Genomic DNA, 21,844 nt, shown 5'->3' on the forward strand with positions numbered 1-21,844 from the left:
CTGTAATTAATTTGTCTAAACTGGACCTCTGGAGGGCACGGGAATGCTGTAAACGGATGAAATGCTGATAAGCCTCGTAATGGACATGATGAGAGAGGGTTTGTTCTCCAGGAGAAACAACACACAAAGATTAAAGCCACCGTGGCATCTGCTCCGGACACCGAGGGCTCTGAACCTCCCTGTTCAAGAGTCTGTGAAGAGGGGACAGCTCCAGGACACACCCGGCTGCCAGCCGCCCGGGAGCGAACACACAACACCGCCAGGACGCGCCCGTGCAATGTGCAAAATGACTGTGCTCTGGGAGTACCGAAGTGTCTACTATAAAAAGACATGAGGATCCCAGAGTCTGACCAAGTATCCACCAAAAACAAGCCCAGTCTTCGCCCAGATATCAAGTGGGTCATGGATCACAGCTATGTTTCTCAATCTAATGTCAAAAAGATGTCCTCACATGAGCACCAAAAAAATGGGCAAGCAGAGAAAGTCTGTCAAAGTCAATACATGGGACAAAAGCACATACGTGTTCTGTAATGGCTGTCGCGACCAAATGCCTTCAAAGTGCCAGCTCTGTGTTAATCGCTGCAGCTGAGTCGGCCCATGAAAACGCAAGAATCTTGGGAGGTTTTGTCACTCCGATTTTATAGATGAGGAAAAAGAGGTTTCAGGGCGGTTAAGAACAGGCCCAAAGCCCTACACTGGAAGCAGAAGTAGCTCGAACCCCTGGCCTGACTACAAGGTGGGTCTTTGTGTTTGTTTTTTTAAATGTTTGCCTTCTTCCTCTCCATTAAAAATTGTTTCATCCGCAATCATTTATTATGTATTTTCCACTACCTCATACTTTCTTTATTAGAACCAAGTGCTGTACGTATTCGAAACTGCCAAAGCCTGAGTCCACCCAGAATACATCTTCACACGCCCAGGACACCCGGACGCACACAGTGACCGTCCAGGAACAGGAGTGTCTGCTGTACAAGGACAGCACAGGTGTCTAAGGAGGGAGGCGAGTGTCAAGAGCCACTGAATGTTCCAGGCATCTCCTTTTCCATTTTGTCTTCCAACTCTTTGAGACCAGGGTCCAAAGAGGAGGCGGCAGCACTGCTGATTTGCTGAGATACCACCATGTACCGGAAGGTTCCTGCCAAGGAGAAGTGGCCACGGAGACATATCAGCCTTGCTTAAAACTACAGCAAGTCTGCATTTTGTTTCATCTTCTCACTTGAAGGCCTGTTGGCTGCTGAGGGTCCTAACAGCAGGAGAAAACCCCCAGTCACTGATCGAAGGTGTCTCAGCAGCGATGCTTCTCTGGAATCCGCAGTTCATGGATGTCACGTGCAGGCAGGTCCGAACAACTACAGCGGGACCCCAGTGAGCAGTGCTTGCAGAGCAGGGACCCTGGAATCGCAGGCCTGGGCCTGAGTCCCACCCCAGCTCACCCACTTGCCAGACGTGGGACTCGAGCAAGGAACTTCACCTCTCGGAGCCTGTTTTCCCACAGTGTGGGATAAGATCGGCCTGGCAAACAGAAAACGATCACACAAGAGCTGTAGAGCTGTGATGGCCCAGGGACAGCAGGGCTCCGCGACACTGCTCACGGTGTTTTGCCTGGCATGAGTGAGCCATCAATGATCGATGGCCTGATTACATTCCTCCGTTAGATGGCAGAGTCTCCAAGAGCCAGAGGGCCGTCCAGAGTTCCCGTGCAGCTCAGCCCAGTGGACAGGGCACAGGTGGCACCTTCCCTACCCCACTGGAGCCCTCAGAGGCCTCACCCGGGGGCTTGACCACCAATGCTCGGTGAAGGTGTGGACTGAGATTTCGTGGTGAACACACTCCCTCAGGAGTGGCAGACCGGAAGCGCTCCTCTGGGAGCGTGCCACTGGCCTGGGACTTCAGTCAGTTCATCCAGGAAGCAATGAGTGCCTGCTTTTGTGGGAAGCTGTGCTGGTGACCGTGGTGGAGGCCAGGAAGACCTGGGAGGGCCCTGGCTTCACAACAATCAATGCAGACAGGCAAGCCTGCTGTGGGTTCAGTGAGGCAGGTGCTGGCTATGGAAGCACTTATTCAGCAGTTACATAGGGAAGGGCTTATTCATTCCAGCGTTGGGGCCGCACAAGGCAAAGGAACAACCAGAGATGGGGTGCTGGCCTACCCAGAAGCAGTGCATGGGAAACAGAGTACCTAGGGCTGGACGACGCGTCAGGGGAGCTCAGCTAGGAGGTGAGCTGGGCCACACAGGGCAGCGGCTCCAGGCATGGGGACAGTACATAGTCCCTTGCAGGGTGGCTGCAGGGGAGTGACAGCGACAAAGGTCTGTTTGATCAGAGCCAGGTCCCGGCAGTGAGGATGGATCTGGCTGGGGCGGGGAGACCAGGTAAGTCGTTCAGGCCAAGGGTTCCCACTCAGGGCATGGTGGGACATGCTCATGACAGCAGCTCATGGGTGGGAACTAGAAGCAAATGATAGCCTGGTCTGTAGCCATGCCAGGACCTAAAACATTGGCCAAGACGAGGACGTCTTGCACCCCATGGGAGTCCTGCACCCCATGACACCTTGCAGGACTGCTCTGCTCTCAAATCGCCCTGTTCTGAGAACAGGGCTGTGGCCACATGGACTGACAAGAGGTAATGGCAGCTGAACACAGCAACTGGGGCGGAGGGTGAGGCCGGGAGGTGACAGGGGGGGCGAAGGGTCCAGGGTCCAGCTCTGACGGCCTGCAGGCACTCTGGGGACTCAGTGGGCCTTCCCACTGACGCTTGGCAGCTGCACAGGACCAAAAAACTGAAACGGAGCTGTGCTTTCTGCTCTTCTGCAGAGAGCAGGGGATCCTGGACTCCCTTCTCCCAGGGTCACACAGCCGTGCTGGCCCGATGAGAAGGGACAGGTCCTGGAGACGATGCACCTCTGCCCTACCCACATGCCTCAAGGAGCCGCAAGGTACACATGCACTGATGACATTCCATCTGTTGAATATGAAAACTCAGAGTCCTAGAGGTGCAAAAATGAATATTTAACAAAATCACACCATCACAAAGACCTCCCAGCGGTCCTCGCAGGAGAGAATTGTGTGACATTAGCATTAGCAACACTAAGGGTCACATCACCTGTTTCATCCACTCGACAAATATTTACATACTTTGTACAAAAATCTAGGAGGCCAGAACCACAGAAGCAACAGGTAACGCCGTGTTGGACCATGGCTAGAGGAAGAACAAGTGTGTCTGTGTGTGTGGTTGTGTTTGTGCAAATTTAGGAAGGTGTGTGAGAGAAGGGGACACAAGTATGTGACAAGCTGAGTGTATGACAATGTGCAGAGGCTCCGCTGCTCAGCGGGTAACACGTGGAGGTGAACTCAGAGGAGGGACCTGCCCAGTTTTGGACAAGCTGTCGCTACTGACAGGTAACTGGAGATTATTCCGTCAAACAGAAAAACCAAAAACTTTGTTTGCTTATTTGTTTTTCATGAGTTAGAAGGGGCTGGGGGCACTGCTCAGCACACCCATGTGGGTATCTTGCCAGTAATTGGCAGGGTCCTAGGACCCTGACTGCAGCGGGACCAGACACGTCTCCTGGAAGAGTACAGTGAGGTCGGCTTTGGGATGGAGATTCAAGTGCACAGAATGTGGAGAGAGACAGAAAGTCCCACGTGTCATTCCTAGGATGGAAGGTGCCAGAATCTGGGTGTAGGAAGGAAGCCCCCTGAGCTTGACCGAGGCCCTGGTATGCAAACACTCCAGAGCGGCCCTCCAGGCCTTTGCTGAGTCTCTCAGCAAAGCCGTTGGCAAGGCTCGGCGCTCCCTAGAGACTGTTAAAGGATCAGCGTCGATGCAGGCACAAGCCCCAGGTGCTCCGGTTGGGCGCACCAGGGGAATGAGCCGGAGCAGGCCACTCGTCTTTCTGAGCCCTGGTGTCCTTTTGGAGATGGAGACATCTGCCCACTCCAGGGTTTTATGAGTGCGACGATACAGTAAAGCATGAGGGCGTCACCAGCAGCCAGGAGTGACACTCGCCCCCACCCACAAGGTAAGGTTTGGGGGGGCCCTGAGAGCCAGAGAGAAGGATGGAGACCCCTGTGGCCGAGGCTGTGAGTGGGGCCTGAGAGACTCGGAGGGGCCTGGATGCCGCCTCAGGACAACGCACAGCAGGAAGCAGTCCTGCCCTCGGGGACACAGAGGGACTCGTGGGGCCTCGGAACTTGACTGTAATTCTGTGAAGCCACCGTCTGGGCGGCTGGAGGCCTCGGTGATCCTGTCCATTCTCAGCCCTGGACCACAGCCCACCCCATGCCGTGAGGCTGACTTTCCCCCTCCAGAGGGCCTGGGCCTCTCCACGAGGTCCTCTCCTCCACTGGGCTCCCACCCCCAGAGGGGCCCGGACAGGAGGGCCATGCAGGTGTGGTACCGGGCTGGACGGCGGAGTGCAGAGAGCAGCGGGCTCCACCGCCTGTAAGGTGGCCACCCTGAGTCGTCCTTGGGCCCCCGGCCCCCTACGGCGGGCCAGTGCCGCACACAAGCTTGGGTCCAGAGAGCGCACCCACCCACCGGCGGGGCGGACCTCTCTGCACCGTGCGCCCAGGGTTAGTAGCTGTAGTCCAGCCACTGACTATAATCATGAGTGCTGACCGGTTCCCGGACTGGCTGTGCTGTGAGCTGCTGGGGAACCCACTATACAGAGGAGGACAGGAGGCCGAGCCGGCGTCCAAGACTCCAGAGGTCCTGCCTTCCCAGAGCCCCTTCTTCCTTGAGGTCAGTTCACCTCAGAACTTGACTGTCATTCTCCAGCAATCATTTATTTTGTTTAAGAGTGCCTCTTTTTGGGGTCACCACAATTTCCTCTCCTCATTCTTTTCTGCCTTCCCACACCTGTCCCCCTGGGACAGACAACTGTGGCCATAGCCGCAGGCCCCTGTCCAGTGCTGCCCAGGCCGAGGCCGGGGTAAGGGAGGGCGTGGGCCTGGAGACCTGGGGCCCCACGCCCGTCCGTCACACCGGTGCTTCCTCGGCTTCACCCTGCGGTGAGCGGCAGAGACCAACGGGACTGCTTTCAACATTTGACTTTTGAATAAATGGTTGTGGGAAAAGCAGAATCATCACACCCGCTCCCAGCACCCCTGGCAACCCCCCACCAAGAACGCTGCTATTTTCTCCTTGCAAAGCCCCCGACTCAAGTTGAGCATCTGACCTAAGTTAGAGTTGCTTATTTATTTTTACTACAATTCTCTAGAAATAGAAAACCAGAAACAGCACAAGGAAGGCTGGGCAAACGGGTCAGGCAAACAGAGTACTTCAAGGGCAAGAAAACAAGCTATGGTCTCATGAGGCCATCCGCACAAAGCAGGCCTGTGGCAGGGACAGCAAGGTGGCCTGTGGCAGGGACAGCAAGGTGGCCCGAGGCACCTGGGCCGATGGACTCCATCAACTGGCTGAGGCTGTGGGAGGCTTCGCTTCAGGCATCTGTACAAAGCTCCTGAGGCTCTGCCATCCCAGCTCATCCCCTTGGGATAAAAATGCGTCCGATTCACCTAGCCACTGGCAGGAGGTCTGTCTCTCCTCCTCCCCCACCGCCTCTCTCCCTCCCATCCTTTCCCATCTCAGAGAAACAACAACATCAATCTGCTGTCCTCCAGGTTGGAGTCACCTTCCCGGGACTTCCGTGAGGCCCATTTTTCAGATGTCAACACTGAGGCAGACTCCCTGTGGCTCATCCAGTGGACATTTATTGACTAGATCTCAGGAGTCCTGCAGGAAACCAAGTGTTTAGGGCACAGAATCTGCTCCTCAGAAAGCCAGAGTCCAGCACAAGTGGAAGGCAGGTGTACTTAAACATCTGTGAAGCTCAGTTTCCTTATCGTTAAAACGGAGATGACACTGAATGTACCTGCACCCCAGGGAGTTGCTTAGACACAGATGAAATAAGGTCTGTCAGACATGGACAAGGAGGAGGAACACACGTGATGCAAAGGGGTAGGAAAGATGGTGTCGGAGCAGATTCTAATCTAGATATCCGAGGAATACCCGGGCAGGCCACCCATGTGGGCCATTTATAATACAGTTAAATTCAGAAGCCACACTTTTGTTTTTTTATAGCTTGTAGAAAGTGATTCTTTTCTCTTTTCTGGCCTTCTTTTGGTACTCTTTGAATGGAGAGAAAAATCAAATAAAACTAAATGAGACAAATCGAAAATAAACCTGACAGCCTCATTTTCCCTTTATGATGGGTAGAGTGTTGGGTCTGAGTTAGGCTGACAGAAACAGAAGCCTCCATAATCATTAAGAGAAGATCATTTGGCCCCAAATATTGTTGGCTGCATCTTAAGGAATTTAAGTGTGATTTCAGGATGCGTGCCTCCCAGGTCAGCACTGAGCCTGCGAGAGCCGACAGGGCCGCTGAGCGCTGCAGCTCGGCACACGCCCGGGAGTGGCAGCCACAGGGGTGTGCGAGCGTGTACCTGCTAATAAATTAGATTTAAAAGGAGGTGTGGCAAAGCTTTTCCTTTCTGGAAAGAAGGGCACATGCCCTGCTTGGGCTTTCTAAATGGCGCTCCTCGCTTCCCAAGTTGTGTTTAAGGGATGACTTCTGCGTCGTGAGCACCCGTGGAGGACATCTAGTTGGGGAGCCCAGCTGGCGTAGAGGATTCCTCCAGCAGCTACAGGAAAGCCTCAGATGGGAGGCTCTATCCCGAGCAGAGTGGGGTCAAAGGTTTGGGTGGGCGTCACAAAAATGAAAGCAAAAGGCTCCCCCCGGAATTCTCTTAAACAGGTGTTTTCCACAGAGACCCACCAGAGTACAGAAGATGCACTGGCACTGGGTTATGGTCGTCATCTGCTCCAGCGGGTACTCCCCGAGGCAGAGCTTGCATGACACCAGCGGGTCGAGGGCCAGGTCCCACGTGGGCCGGTACCGCGCCGTGGTCATGGCAGAGCAGTCTGAAATGAGAGAAGCATAGCCGTCAGACCCCGCAGCCTCCTCCCGGACACACAGCCCTGGGGCCCCGGGAGGCAGCCGTGCCTGGGGGTGGGCAGGGCTGCTCAAGAGCCCATTCGGGTCCTCTGAGAAGTTCCAGCCAGAGGTGCCTCCTCTGGGGGTCCATGGGTGCCTCCTCTCACTGATGGCAATGTTCATCTCTACCCGTGAAAGGGCAAATGACGTGCCCCTGCTCATCTTCCCCGATCCCGCCAATGGACAGTGAGTAGGACCTGGCCCACCACCCAAGCACCCAGCCCAGGAGGGCAAAACCTTAGCAGCCTGGAAGAGAAGTTTTCATTAAAGTACTTATTGATCAGACTGAACTGCTGACCAGTGTCCATTGTAGAAACATTCCCAGCAAACCAGTCAGTGAGTCCCACTGTGCCCTCTGTGCCCTCCAAATGGGTTAGCCTTTCCACACTGGCTTCTGTCCACACATCCCAGGGGTTATCTGACCTCTACTCAGCGCAAACACCACTGCCTCCTTTAGCCCTGGCAGGTTCTCTAAAATGCATGTTTCAGGAAGGCAAGGGCCTGTGGCAAACTTGTTCATTCATACGGGTGGAGTGCATCCTATAGTACCACTCAGTGACGGATGCCACCTGCCCGTCCCCACCCTCCAGGAACAGCCACTGGCCACTTCCTGAATCCTTGCACACAGGCTGTGTTCCCCTGAGAGCATGACTACCTATTGGTACATTTATCACATGGATTTCCAGGGCGTCTTCTTAGGGAAGGCGGGAGGGTATATGTCTCAGTCCCTACTCAGCATGGTGGCCTCTCAATGATTGCCTGCTGGCTAATTTACAAATTTTTGCACCTGAGGATATGAATTTTCATGACCCTGAGCATTTGACTTAAGTCGATGGCCTTTATTTGCACCTACGGTAGGGAAGTGTTTTATTATACTAGTGTCCCCCTGTTCTCCAAACTCACGTGTCCTGAACTCAGGACTAGAGAAGATTCCGTTACAATTTCAGATAAAATCCCTGTACATTTGACCTCTCACTACTTGCTCCCCAAATCTCAGGATTCAAACTGAGTTTGTTATGTGGTGCCCCGTATTAGCTTGGCCTCTGGGCTGAGGAAGAGGAAATGTGGAGAGTGAGAACACCCACACTTCCCGCTGGTTTGTGGGGTCGTGGAAAGGGGATTTGTCTCGTTCGCCTTCATGCGTACAGCGGAGGGTTGTATACAGCATGACAAAGGGGTAACACATGAAGGAAAAGGAAAACAAAACAAAACAAAACATCAGCCATTGGCCAGAACATGCACAAGGTGGCTCTAGGACTTCGGGAAGACTGGAAGGTGTGTGAGACACAGACCCCCACTTTGGGGTCTTCAGGTTCCATTCAGCCACAGCCTGCACCAATGCAAAAGCCAACCTTTTCACCGTACAAGGCAGTATGTGATTAGGTGTGAACTCGGTGCTCAAGGCACTTGCTAAAGACAAGAACACGTCTGTGCGGAACTGTCAGCACAGAGGAGCTTCATGGGGGAGTTGAGGCTTGTGTTTGGAGAGGAGGTGACATCTCACACAGGTGAAAAGGAGTGGATTCCAAAAGGGGAAAGAGAAACATCCCAGCATCCTCCCCCAGATGACAGAGAGTGGAGGCAGCATGGTAGGGGCAGAAGGGACTGAGGGCTCTGCCAGCAAGCAGAACGCCCATAGCAGTACACTGCCCAGTGACCTGGCCGCTGTCGCCTCAGTTTGCTCATCTGTTTGATGGGCGGGTACTGCCCTTCTTACAAGGCTGCCGTGAGGGTCAGCAGCACTCACATAAGGGGCCTGGCAGGGAGACGAAACACTCTCCTCTCCCCCTGAAAGTCTCCCTTAGCCACAGTTTGGTCCACTGTGAGAAAGGCTGATGATGCCCCCTGCTCTACAACGAGGTGTTGGATGTTACCATCATTTATGCAATATATTCCCAGGGACAAGGAGTTGTCTTAATTTTTTTTTTGTATTGTATCTTTTTTCCTCAAGTTTTATCATCATTGCTCACAGGGTATCACTAAGGAAATGTTAAGTCGGGACAAACCACTGTGGATTCTCCGCAGGGCACCAGGGTGGGGAAGACGTGTGTGACCCGGGGGTTAGAGATGCACAGCCTCGAGATGCTCAGAGGAGGTAAGAGGTAATGAACACAAGAAAGGCACACGAGTGACCTAAGTACAAGGGAATACCTGACCCCTAAGCGCTCAGCACCTGGGGGTTGCTGAAGGCCAACAGGGTCCACCCTGGGCGTCAAGAGGGGAGATGTGCATTCAGGGCAGGGGGTGGACACAGGGAGTGGGTGGCGGGAAGACGAGTCTAGGAACTTCCCAGGACGTTGGTAACTGACGGCAACTGAGTCTAAGGTAAGTGCATGTCCCGTGGTTACAAAAGAACTCTTGTACACAAATTCATGAACTGTTTGCATTGATGGGAGTCTTTGAATTGAAACAAGGCTCACAATTGGACGTAGAGCCAATGGGACCAGCACACTTAGATGACCTGAGGGTCTCTCAGCTCCAGGGGGGCACAGAAGGAGCCAAAATCCACGCTGCTCACCTCCCAGACTTCATATTCACTTGGAACACTTCTCCACACGTGGAACTGCTGACGCTTCCTTCTTATCATCACTGTAAATGTCCACAAAGGTTTTCTAGGTCCTGGGCTCATGGGCCAACATTTTTTTTCATTATACTTACCTGCATCCTTTTCTGTTTTGATACTTCGTGATTTTTTTTCCAAAGCAAGATGTACCCAAGCTCACAGACAGAGAGATGATTATGCTTTGATTAAGAATGTTAGCAGTCCTAACAGGGATCACCAACCTTTGTGGCTTGCAAGGTCCCTCAAGATTGGACATGTCCCTGGGAGGCAGAGGGTGCTAACTGGCCTCTCCATCCTGGGGAGCCTGGGGTAGGTGCTTGATAAGTCTGCTGACAAGGCCTCGGGTCAGATTCTTGGGGCATTGAGGTAGCAGCCTTAGGTAAAGAGATCACACCTTGGAAGGAGCAGACCTTGTCCAAATTCATGTTCTGCCACCTGGTCAGGCGCTTCTGGAGAAATTACATAACCTCTATGAACCTTAGTTTTAATAACTGCATCGCTTCTCTAAAAACTATACCCATCACCTCCCATGGACACCTGCGGTAGAGAGTGAGTGGGAAGGAACGTACCTAAGATTCCTGGGATACAGGACCCGCTTGCCAAGTGGCAATCATTAAATGTCAGGTTTAAGAAGGCGGACATTAACGACAGACTCAAGAGAGGAGAAAAGTAGCTTTTCAGCAGACAACTGATATGACGAACTTAGTCTTCCAAGACATTCAAGCGTGCAGCCATAATTTTTGAAAGAAGGAAAGACCAAAAACCCGGAAGCCTCCCGTTTCATTGTCCGCCACGCACTGTGGTCCAAGACAGGACATCACCCCAAAATGTGCTGCAGATTTGCAGATATCTAGGGTCTAACCCTTCAACATAGAGTCCTTAAGCCCACACCCCCGCCCCATGGCAAGTCCCAGTGGGCACATCGAGTGCACAAGCTCTGCCCCATAAGCACTCGCTGCCTCTCACCTGGGACCCCGTGTCCCACCCTGGTTTGCTCCTTCCCAGACAATACTCGCTCTTCCCAGCTTCTGGCATGGCTCCTTTTCCTGTTGACAGCCTCTCTGAAGACGTGACCCTCAGCACTAATTGCACGCTTGACTTCCTGCTTCCTCTCTTCCTGGACCATGATTTCCACTTGACCTCTAGACAGTGTGGCTTCCCACTGCCCAGGCATGTCAGCGTGGCCCCTCACCTCCCTTCCTGGAGTGACCTGTGAAGCAGGCCTAATTCTATTTCCTGGTACAACATCATATCCTTTCCCCTCTAGAGTAGATGCTATTTGAGGTGTGCTCAAAATCATGATTCAAATGGTGATGACAACAGGGCAGATTTTACAAAAAAAAGAAGCACACAGTGCTTACCACAGAACTTTGCTGTCTACAGGATGGGCTAATTATGATTTTGCAAACATCCAACGGCTGCAAACTTGAAATAGGAATTTGCTAAGAGAGTCACAATACACCAGAAAAGAAAAAAAATAGTCTTTGTTTTCCTAATGGAAATGTCTAGTCATAAGAAACAACAAACTATTTTAAGAACATCTGGTCAGTTATAAGTATTATTTAATGTAAGTAATTCAAAATGTTTGTAAGGCAAGTTACTTATTAAGCACCACTGGGGTTACACAGGGCTGTGCACGCTGATGGGAGAGGTGGATATAAGGAGAAGGAGTTGGAAGGGGCAGCAGTCCCTGGAGGGAGGCGTTTGGCAGATTCACACTAAGCAGGAGGTGGTTGCGGGGCCAGCACCACCCCACTCCTGGGCTCCAGGGCTGCGGGCTTCTGTGGGTCCCTAGGCTCCCCATCTTCATCCCCTCAAAGAAAGTAAAAATCATTGTCCACCTTTCGCTCTCCTGACAGCCTCTGCCTCCTATAGCTGGCTGATCATAACAGAGAGTATAAAATAAACATGCATGAGCCCTTACTGATATAAATAAATGATTAAATAAATAAGTGGGACAGAGAAGACACCTCTCATACAGAAAAAGCATCCAAGTAGTTTCTGTACATGCTCCCTTCAAGGAGCTGCAGCCCAACTCCTGACCCTCCGTGTGGGCTGTGCAAGGGCCACTTCCTTCCAAGAGGGCTATGGACAGAGGGGGCAGGCACTGCACGCAGGAACCCGATGGACGCACCTCGGCCAGGCGGCCAAGGTCACAGTCAACAAGGGTAAGTCACGGTGATCACGTGATGCGAAGGAAACGGCACTTGGGCATCTGTGGTCCTCTTCCCAAAACCTATCACCCCCTCTGATCACGAGAAAAACATGAGACAAATCCCATCAGGGGGCATCTACAAAATGCCTGCCTAGGCCTCCCCAAAACTGCCAAGGTCATCCAAACCACGTCACAACCAAGAGAGGCCGACAGGGACGTGATGACTGAATGCATTACGGTTTAGTGTCTGGAATTGGATTCTGGGCCAGAAAAATGACATTAGCTAAGGAAATCTGAATAAAGTGCAGACTTCAATCAGCAGTAATATTTTAGGAGCAGTTTGTTAATTGTGATGAACGTACCACCCTAAGAAGCTGTGGATACCAAGGGAAACTGGGTGCGTGCTATATGCAAACCCCCACGCTACCTGCATCGTTTTTCTAAATCTAAATCCAAACCATTAACCTAAATCTAAAATGAAATCTGTACCTCTAAACTGCCCTACAATAAAAAAGTTGATTAACAAAAAAATGTAGTTTTCATTTAAACCCAAATTAGCCTTTTAAGATGCAGATTCAACTGGAAGGGGTAACATTTTAGGCCAGTGTTCTCCCCAGATGGCATTATTAAGTGTGGAAGTAAAAATCTGATAAATACTGGATTTAATATAGTTGAACAGATTTGTGTGTTTATTTTTAACTGTTAACTCCGTAGGGGTTTGATATGCTAATGAACACAGTGACCCCTCCCCAAGAAGGACATAAAGACTCCACTGAGCCACAAAACACCCTCTCAGACACATGCACACACCGGTAAGGTTCGTGAGAAATAGAGAAAAAAGGCGGCCCTTAGTCACAGCACTGCAAGGGGCTTCCTACCTACACTCAGGGTTCGCAGGGGAGCTGGGATGGAAAGGGCTGCCACCAGCCTGTCTGGCTGCCATTCTGCACAGGACTCCTTCTCCACAGACTCACAGAAGCAGCCACAGGCGTGCTGAGGGCAGGTTGTGTGCGCTCTGTTGCTTTCAAATGCACCTGCACAGGTGAGGGAGAAGGAGTCCGCCCTGAAGCTTCCTGACTGTGCAGAGCAACTGCAGGCACTAGGCGTGAAAGGCACAGGCCGGGCTGAGTGGAACATCTCCGTGTGGGGAGCCGTTTCCTGCCACAGAGCAGTGGGTGGTCCCGCCGGCCCATCACAGCGCCCTGAGGCTGCGCTTCCCTTGCCAGGAGGAGGTCTGGTCTGGTGAGGAGGCCACTGTCCGCTGGGGCAAGACCTCCACAGCAAGCCCCCAGGAAAGCACAGGCGGATGTATGGAAATCCCGCTCAGCCTCGGCCCGTGCTATGGCCTCGAGGTTCCTCCCCTGGCTGGGCAGACCTGTGGACCTGCTTCCGGAAGCTGTCTCTCTTGCAGGCAGCTTGGCTTCAGAAACAATTGGCATTCATGGCAGAGAGCTGTTTCATTCCAAAGACTGATAAAATATTCCACATGCAAATTTAAAATGTCTTGGTGGCTTCCACACTACAGTCTGCTTCCCACAGACGGCCCAGGCAAGCCTGGCTCTCTGACCTCCGTCCAGGGATGAAACGCAGAGGGATACACAAAGGGCCTATTATCTCAACTCCAATTTGCCCACCACATAAACATTACACTTCAGCTGCCAGGCAGCAACGCTTTAAAAATCAAACAAAATCATTACATTTTAAGGCTGGGGGGTGGGAGGGCATCTTCTGGTCGTTTGTCCTTTTAGAGATGATTTCCCTACCCTGAACTGTTTTGGGAGTTGCTAAGGGGTCACACAACCACCCCCACCCCAATACCGGCTCCTCCTACCTGACAATGAGTGACCCTAAATGTATCATAGCAAACCTTCCCAATGACATAGTCATTGTCATCTCCATTTTTTTTCCAGATTAGGGTATAGAGAAAAGAACAGCAGAATATATACTGTCATCATGATAAAGCCCAGCAGCAGTGGGCCACCGCAGTTCCCTGCTCCAAGCTGGCCTTCATCACATGGGCAGACAGAACAGTCTGTGGTTTTCTGTCACCACAGCCTCTCCGGCCTTTAGGTCGGTGCTGGCTGGCGGCCAGTTCTGGGAGCACGCTTCTGGCCCGCTGGGCTGGGCGTGGGATAGGCACAGGGCCGCTTCCTTCAAGGCACCAAACAGAAGCCTCGTTGCCAGGGCAACAAGCCTGGGAAATCCCTGGGCTTGCAGCTTGTGGGTCCCTTGAGTCAAAGGCTAAGGAGCAGGAACAGAGGTGGGAACAGGCCTCCATGAAGGCTCGAGAAACCAGGGTTCTCATCTCAGCTCTGCTGCTACCGACCACACGACCCTTCAGGACCCACCCCTGTCCTTCGTGGACCACGGCCTCATCTGCCGCCTAGGCTGGGAGAGCTGGCCTCTGGGGCCCCAGAAAGTCCCCCCTGAGGTGGGGATGGGTCTTACAGCGAGAGAGCTGTAAAGATAAAACCTGCTTTTCAGTGGTAAACCCCTGCGAGCAGGGATCCCCCTCAGGGCACACGGGGTGCCTGCGGCTGAGATGTGTCCGGTCCACAGACTCCTCCAAACGTCCTTCAGCCTCCCGCCCCACGGACTCATCGCACTTCCACCACAAGGCAGCCGGCCCCTCGATTCCTGTGCTGACCCCCTGCTCCCTCCGCCTGCTCATGGCCAGGTCAGTGGCCGGGTCATTAGGCTTCTATAATGCTCCACACCCTGTTCTAGACCCACGACTCAAGAGCCGACAGCCGGAGACGCCTCCACAGAGCCACGCCTTTGTCCTCTGGGCAGAGCACCTGCCTCTTAAGGTCTCATCTCCAAGGAAAAGGCACCAAGCAAGGTAGGCAATGACAAGCAACCTGGCCAACGGGACTTGGGGGAGCCGGGAGGAACATTTGCACCTGCAATTTTAGGCTGCAGTTTTAACTTATTTCATGTAATTCAGACAGCAAATTAAATAAAAGTTGGGACTTCTGAACACATGAAGTAGGTTTCTTCCTGCACCGATATTCCAAGCTCTCAGCTGCTGCTTCTCTCGGGTGATCTGGCTTCGTCTTTGCTCTCTGTGAGCTGGACGGGCCCGATGGAAAGGCCGGTGGGAAGAAATGGGAGTGAGTGGACCCCAACCCCACCCCCGGACGTGAGAAGCACAATTAGAATGGACCCCAAGACAAAACCCCAGGAGACACACGGGACTCAGGAGGGGTCCTGGTCACAGGAAGGCCTGGGGGCCCCAGCCTTAGGTGCTGGCAGTGTGCTTGCAGGCCAGGACCAGGACACCTGCCAGGGTGGGGCCATTCAGGGTCTGCTCCAGTGCAGGGAAGCGCAGACCTCCTCACAGTGGCACCTAACCAGGTACCTTGGCACACCTTGTCCCAGGCACTGTGCTAGTCTCCGTAAATGTTAACAGATAGCAGAATCGATAGATACCACCTGGCCCCCAGGAGCTTCCACTCCATGGGGAGACAGAAAAAAGTAAGGTAAATCGGGAAGATATACAGTGCATTAGCACTGCATGCAAGAGGGAAAATGAGGCAGGAAGGGAATGATGGAGCTGAAATTGTGTACGGGGGGCCCGGCACCCCAGAGGGGGGAAGGCAGAGGGAAAGCTACTGGCTGGATAGTGACTGCGACTGTCCAGGTTGGAGAAGAGGCATCTGTCCAGAAGGGTGTAGTGATCAATGGGGCCGATGACAAGGGGTCACATTGCAGATATGCTTTGAATAAAAGCTGCAAGGACACGCTGACGGTTCGTGTGTGTGCGAGAATGAGCAGGCGATCAAGGGTAACCTGAGGATCTCTACCTTAGCAGGCAGGACTGAGGGACGCAAGTCTGGGGTGAGGTCAAGAGCTTCCCACCACTTACTCAGTGAAGCCCTCAAGGCCTTCCTTTCTCATGAAGGAGACATAGTATCACATGCTCAGCAGACAGGCAGGCGCTGAGCCAGACGGAACCCCTCAAAGCCTTTAGCGCAGGGTATGTGACTCTGCCAGGCCTTTCTTTGCACAGCTTTCAAGCTAAGAATGTGGTGAGTTTTTTTTTAATTTCTAAAAATTATAAGACAAATGAAAACACAAGCAAAGAAATGTATGCCAGCAAAGTCTACATACTATCTGGCTCTTCACGGGAATGTTGTGTTTCTGACCCACGGCTGCAAGATGCTTGACGGTGCCCATAAATGACAGCGCTGTGACTCCTGACCTCGGTGCTCTAGCTCATGGAGACACTGAGGTGCCCAAGGATTTGTTCTAGAAAGATGCAGCCCAAGGGCCCACAGAGCACACCCTTAGCTTTTAGGACACTTGCTGTGGGAAAGCAATAGGAGCCTTAAACTCCCCTGCCACTGTCCACAGCAGGCCGAGGGGCCCACGCTGGGCACAGGACACATGAAACATGCAGTCCACCAGGTGGTCTGAGTCACTTTCAGGCTCCGGTGTTTAGGTTGGGGAGCAGAAACACCTGACGTCTGGACACCATCACAGGCCTGGGAGGGACAAACAAGGCCCAGCAGAGCTGGTTCTCATTGACCTGGAGACCATAAGGCTTCAATGACAAGTATTTTTTCAATGTTAACCTCCAAACTCTCACTTCTACTGTTGGGAATAATCGGCACTCACTTTTTATCAGCAATAAGTCAGGTGCCCCACTGTGCCATGAGTTGGGCAGGATCCATGGGATTCTTCTATTCATGGGGCCCAACTGTTTCCTCAATGTAATATGGTCTGGAAACTATTAAAGGGCTCTCATTTTTAGAAGAAAAGCATGCACCTCAAGAACCCCATGTCACTTCAGCAGTACGACAACTGTGAAAACAATGTCACTACATTCTCCAAAGCACAGTGGCCAGCAGTCCATTACTTCGCTCATCTTTCCATCATCTGATCACCTACACAAAGCAGCCAGCAACCACCCTGCTCCCCCAGCCGTTCTCTGACACACATTAGGGGCTGCTGTCTCCCTCTGAGATGTACACCCACGAGGAGGGTATGACCATTCAACGGTTTAAAAAACCTACTCAAAGGGAGAAAATGCTCTATTTTGTTTTTTCCTTTACTGCCGAGTTAACTGGGTAGAAGGAAATGGCAGCTGCAGGGGGCACTGCTGTTTCATTGGGATGTGGAGGGCGATTCTCTCTCCCAGCAGCCCTGGGGCCAAGCGAACACATACCATGCTCCCCCGATGAAACAGAGGGGCCCCCAGTATGTCTGTTTTCTGATCAAATCATGCTGAAAAGCATCTGTGATGCTCTTAGGATTAGCCACGGTGTTTTTCAACGTATGTGTTCCACCTGCTATTTTGCACTTGGTCAGACAACGCTACCCAGACGGGAAGTCAGCTCAACCAGGTTCATTAACAGATTCAAAAGTGATGCTGAGAACACAGACAGTTCGCCCCAGGTCCCAAAGTAACAAGTGGCAAAATGATTCTCAGTGGAGTCTCCTGGCTTCCGAGCTCAGGTCCCCTTCCTGCACCACCAGCCCAGGTCTGCCCTGCCCACACGCCGGCTGCCCCGCTTGGCAAGGCCCCTTTGCGCCCCAGGGCTCCGCCTGCCCAGACCCCATACACGGGGGAGGGCTCGCCTGGCTGCTCTGATGAGAATACAAAAGGGCTGGCCTGCTGAGGAAAAAACACTGCTGAGGTTTTAAGCTTTTCTTCCTCATCAAAGAGAACCCCCAGTTGTTAAATAAGGCATGTGACTTAATGATGGTACATGATAGACCATTTCGTTGGCTGAGATGCAGAATTCAGTCCAGCGCTCAACTTCCCTGATGGAAAGACGACAGTCACACAGAAAGGCCCTGTTGTCTCACTGGGTCTCCCAACGGCTGTAGGAGGACAGCTGGGGTCATCACATGGCCTCGGACAGGACGCAGACCACAGGCTAGGAGGCCTGGCCAACTGCGGAAGGCCACCTGCTCACGAGACTCTCCTCCCGCGGTACCCACGTACCTGAGCCCCAGCCCCGGCGCCTCACCCGCCACCCTGGAGCTCAGATTCCAACAGGGACCCCGAGGACGGCCGAGGCCACGCGGATCTCTTTTCTGAGTGGCTGAGGACACGCCACGTGCAGAGGAGCTCATTGGATGGACAGCGCCGCATCACACAGGGAGAAGGGGCCACGGCCATGCCCCCAGCCCGCCCTGCCCCGCCCCCAGTTCCTCGCCCACCCGCACTCTTGGTGGGGCGGTCAGGCAACACCGGGGCTCCACGAGATAAAGGGCCAGCCTCGGAACTTACTCAGAATGAGCTCCGACATGGCAGCGAGGATTCCCTGCAGAGCAGAAACAAGAGGTTTCCTTTAAAGAACCTTCGCAGAACATCCACAGCGCTGGGTGAGCAGGGCCAGCGCCTGAAGTGGAGAGCCACTAAGCTAGTTTCCCGAATGCGAAGCTTTGTTCAGAGCCCACCCTGGAGGGATTTGAGCACAATCAGATGAACTGATGAAACCTTTCCTGAAGGGAAACACAGATGCAGACTTCAAATTATTCCCAAGAAAACACCACCGACAACCCAGGAACAGTCAGTCCTCCAAGGCGAGAAGCACTTCTGCTGGGAATACCCATAATTAAGGCAATTCTATAAATCCCATTTACTCCTAGCCCATTGTTAAAGACTGGATTTCTACTCCCAGGACCCCTGCCTGGCGCCCCAGTGTGCGCATGGAGCCTCCAGACACGGAGAAGGGGCGCCTGGGAAATCTGTTTCAGGGAAGGCCCAAGCTGTGGAAATGATAATGGGTCTAGTGGGACTAGGCTGTCTTGTGGAGGTAACTCTTTGGTCCCTGGAGAGTCATTAGTATAGGAGGACACACCAAAAATAAGAGAGCCTGCTGTGCCCACCGTGCTGGCGTCACTCCCAGGTTCACAGGCCTCTGTCACACCCAGGGCCAGTTACCAACGTGATGACCTTCCAGGGCTGGGAGACCCCGGTGTCCCCGGTCCTGTCTCCTTGCCGCCCTTGGTCTGTTCAGCCCCTGGGCAGGGATGACAAAGGGTAGCAGGTGAGGGGGGGATTCACTGGGATCCCCAGCCGCCACCACGACACTCTTTCATCAGGTCTCCCTCCCTGGCGATGTGCATAAATGCACCTCGTCCGCCTGCGTCCCCTCCCCTTCACACCCTCCCACACTTCCTTTTCCCTCACCATGTACCACCGTCTGCTGTTTAAGTTTATTCTCTCTGTCTCCCTGTCCAGAGTGCACTCTCCTGCAGGGCTGTGGTTTCCATTTGCTTTGCTCACTCTGTCCACAGAAGAGGTTTGCCACAAAAATGGGTCAGCACAGTTTACCTGACTCTCCAAAACTCTCCACCTGGGAAAAAGCTGGGGTAACTCTGTTCAAAGGGGTACCTCTTCTCCTGCGCTAGAAGCTTCCCTGTAAGAGGGAGAATTTTATGCCCATGTAATATCAACTACCTAGTCTAATGTTCTACGTTACACGTGGTGTAATGTACTACATGTGGAAAGCAAATATTTACTGAGTGGATGGCTCAATACCTACTAGCGGTTCATTGTTTTCCCACTAAAGTGAAATAAAAATGTTCATTTGGGCCCAATAAATGTATGTGAAGATTGCCCAGAGAACCCTGTTGGCACCTGCACTTTGGTGTGAGCCAGCATTCTATCCCTGGGAACCAGGACACTGGCTTCCAGCCCCGGGCCTGCCTTTGGCCAGCTCTGTGATCCTGGCACGTCTCCCAGGGGTTCTGTGCCCTGATTTACTGATGTGGAAAATGATCAGGTTCATTTCTACCTATAAAATCAACTGAACATTTTTTAAATTATAATAATTTGGATAGAGTCATGGAGAAACTTATAAACATGGCTAATGGTAATATACAAAGAACGCTTGAGAAGCAATGGGTGATAATTTATCGAGGACCTTAAAAATGTTTAAATCCTTTGGTAAGTGATTACCATTTCTGGGAATTCATCCATAGAATAAAAAATTGGGTGCATGAAAATGTTCATTACAGCATTTCCTGTGCTATTAAAAAAGCTGAAGTGCATTACTATGAATGTTTTAAAAGGAATGTCAAACCAGTAAAAGCAAAGATGGAACGGTGTGGGCCACAGAGTGACATGCTGCAGGAGGGACTAATGGCTGATGTAATTTTGGGTGAGCGGAAAGTAAGCATAAAAATCATATGCTCATTATGTTAGCTGCTTCAGACAAAGAAAGGATACACACTCACACACATAAAATCACTTTTGATTAGAATGAGAAATGACTTTTGTCTTGCATATTCCTTTATACAGATACATTTCAAAAATTTGGGCAAACCCAAGAAATTCAAAATAAATAATAAAATGGGAAAACAATGCAAACCTTACCATAGTTGATCCTCTTAATATGTATAGTTTTGGAAACTGAGAAATAGAAGAGCAACAGTTTAATAGAAAACGATCAAAGAGGGACTTCACAGAGAAAGAAAAAAAAAAAAGGCCCCAAATCTACAGATTCTGAAGAAGAGAAGAGAAAGGCAAATTAACTCCATGGGATGCCACCCCACCTCTCAGAGACCAACAGGCGGGCATTCAAATGTGTGGCAAACACTCCGGTTGGTGTGGGTGCAGGACCATGACCACTCTCCTACGCTACCGGTTACGGTTCAAAGTGATAAGACGCATGAGAACACCTTGGACGCAGAAACCTGATTGTAGACGTGTATATAAAGGTAGTTGTCGCTGTCTTCCTTGAAATACTAAAAGCTTAGAAACAAGCCAAGTAGGGCCTGGTTAAATACACCCTAGACTCCCCACACAACAGAACAACACCCACTTACAGCAGGAAAGGAGAAAGCCTGTTGGGTGCTAACATGGGGAGAGCCACAAAATGCATGAAGTTAAAGGAGCAAAGTACAGAGCAGTAAATATTACACACTGGAAGTTGTGTGAACTTCGTGTATATTTGTATAAAGAAACACAGGATGAATCCCCAGGCTCCAAGTTAAAACAGGTACCTGACAGGGTGAGGAGAGCTGGAGGGCACAGACACAAACAGGATGTCTTAATATGTACCTTTAAATAAATTTGATTATGAACCATATGAATATTCCTATTAAAAAATTAAACAGATTTAAAAAAATAAGTATCACCATCATCATCTTCTAGAATGTCTTAATTCAAAGGCTGGTGTCTATTCATTCCACACATCTACTTGCCTGCTTAAAGTTAGGAGAGGTGTTTCAGCACTGCACGAATTAAAAGTTCCAAATGGTATTTTAATAGTATTTTTCTTCCCTGAGCTAGCTCAGAGTCCCCAAAATGTCAGTGTATATCTGCTCTCCTACACATCTCTTCCGAATTTAAATTTTGACATTTATTTTACTGTCAAAAGTTTCAACATCCTTTAATCAGCTGCCTGTCAGAGCTGAGATTTTAGACAAGTGACTGTCAGCTCACGAAGGAAGGTTTTCAGTGTCAGCCCTTTGGGGTGGGTTTTACTTTCCCACAAGGCAAAAAAAAAAGCAATGTTAATTTAAGAAGAATAAGGAAATAGTAATAGCTAGCAGTTACTGAAGACTTGCTGGGCGTGTGGACTCTCCAGCCACCTGACTGTACATGAGCTTCGTTCCTCATTCTGTGAGGAAACCGAGGCACAGACCGGCTTGCTCAGAGGTCCGTGATGCCATACTTCATTTCTGAAATGAAGGGAGACTGCACGTAGCACCAGTTGTCCTGAGGCAGCGATAGTCCTAGTAATGTGCAGAATTGATCCCCATTCTTGCTTCCTAAGAATTCAGTCCCGCTGGACGGGCTTAAGGAAGCTTCTCCATGGCGTGTCACAGGCTCTGCACTGAGAGGGCGCCGGGAACGGGCGAGGTCAGTCCGTTAGCAAGTACTCACTATGGCCTCGACTGCCATGGATCCCAGGATTCCTGCCCCATCTTACTTTCCACAACCTTCCTTCCCCTGGTGAATAACGGGCTGCCCTGCTGCCTTGCAGCCCAGGAAAGGCGTGTTCTGGAGGGCGGCAAATCCTACACAGAAGCCATACATCCCATGGTAACGAGCGGACGCTGGTGACTGAAGAGCTGGAGGCGGCTCCTCACCCCAGGGCGCGGCTGGACACCCACGAAACTGCCCACAGATGCCGAACGGGTGTAGCTGCCTTTGATGAAAGGCA

General features: G+C 51.7%; 1 protein-coding gene across 14 annotated transcripts in view; it reads right to left on the reverse strand.

Moving 5' to 3' along the window:
- Nucleotides 1–21,844, reverse strand: part of RNF144A (ring finger protein 144A) — a 397,563-nt gene that overhangs the window by 321,989 nt on the left and 53,730 nt on the right. For 13 of the 14 annotated variants that reach the window (XR_012122922.1, XR_012122926.1, XM_073217066.1 and 10 more), the window contains one exon: nucleotides 6,778–6,923. Coding sequence is in view for 12 of the 14 variants with exons in the window: in XM_037026426.2 (XP_036882321.2) it covers nucleotides 6,778–6,923 (146 nt within the window). In the remaining 2 variants the exon portion in view is untranslated. Of the gene's footprint in view, nucleotides 1–6,777; nucleotides 6,924–17,955; nucleotides 18,239–21,844 lie in introns of those variants that run through there. The other variant, XM_073217088.1, reaches the window with a different exon arrangement.

The sequence above is a fragment of the Manis javanica genome, chromosome 1 (assembly GCF_040802235.1).
Source record: "Manis javanica isolate MJ-LG chromosome 1, MJ_LKY, whole genome shotgun sequence".
In the NCBI taxonomy this organism is placed as follows: Eukaryota; Metazoa; Chordata; class Mammalia; order Pholidota; family Manidae; genus Manis; species Manis javanica.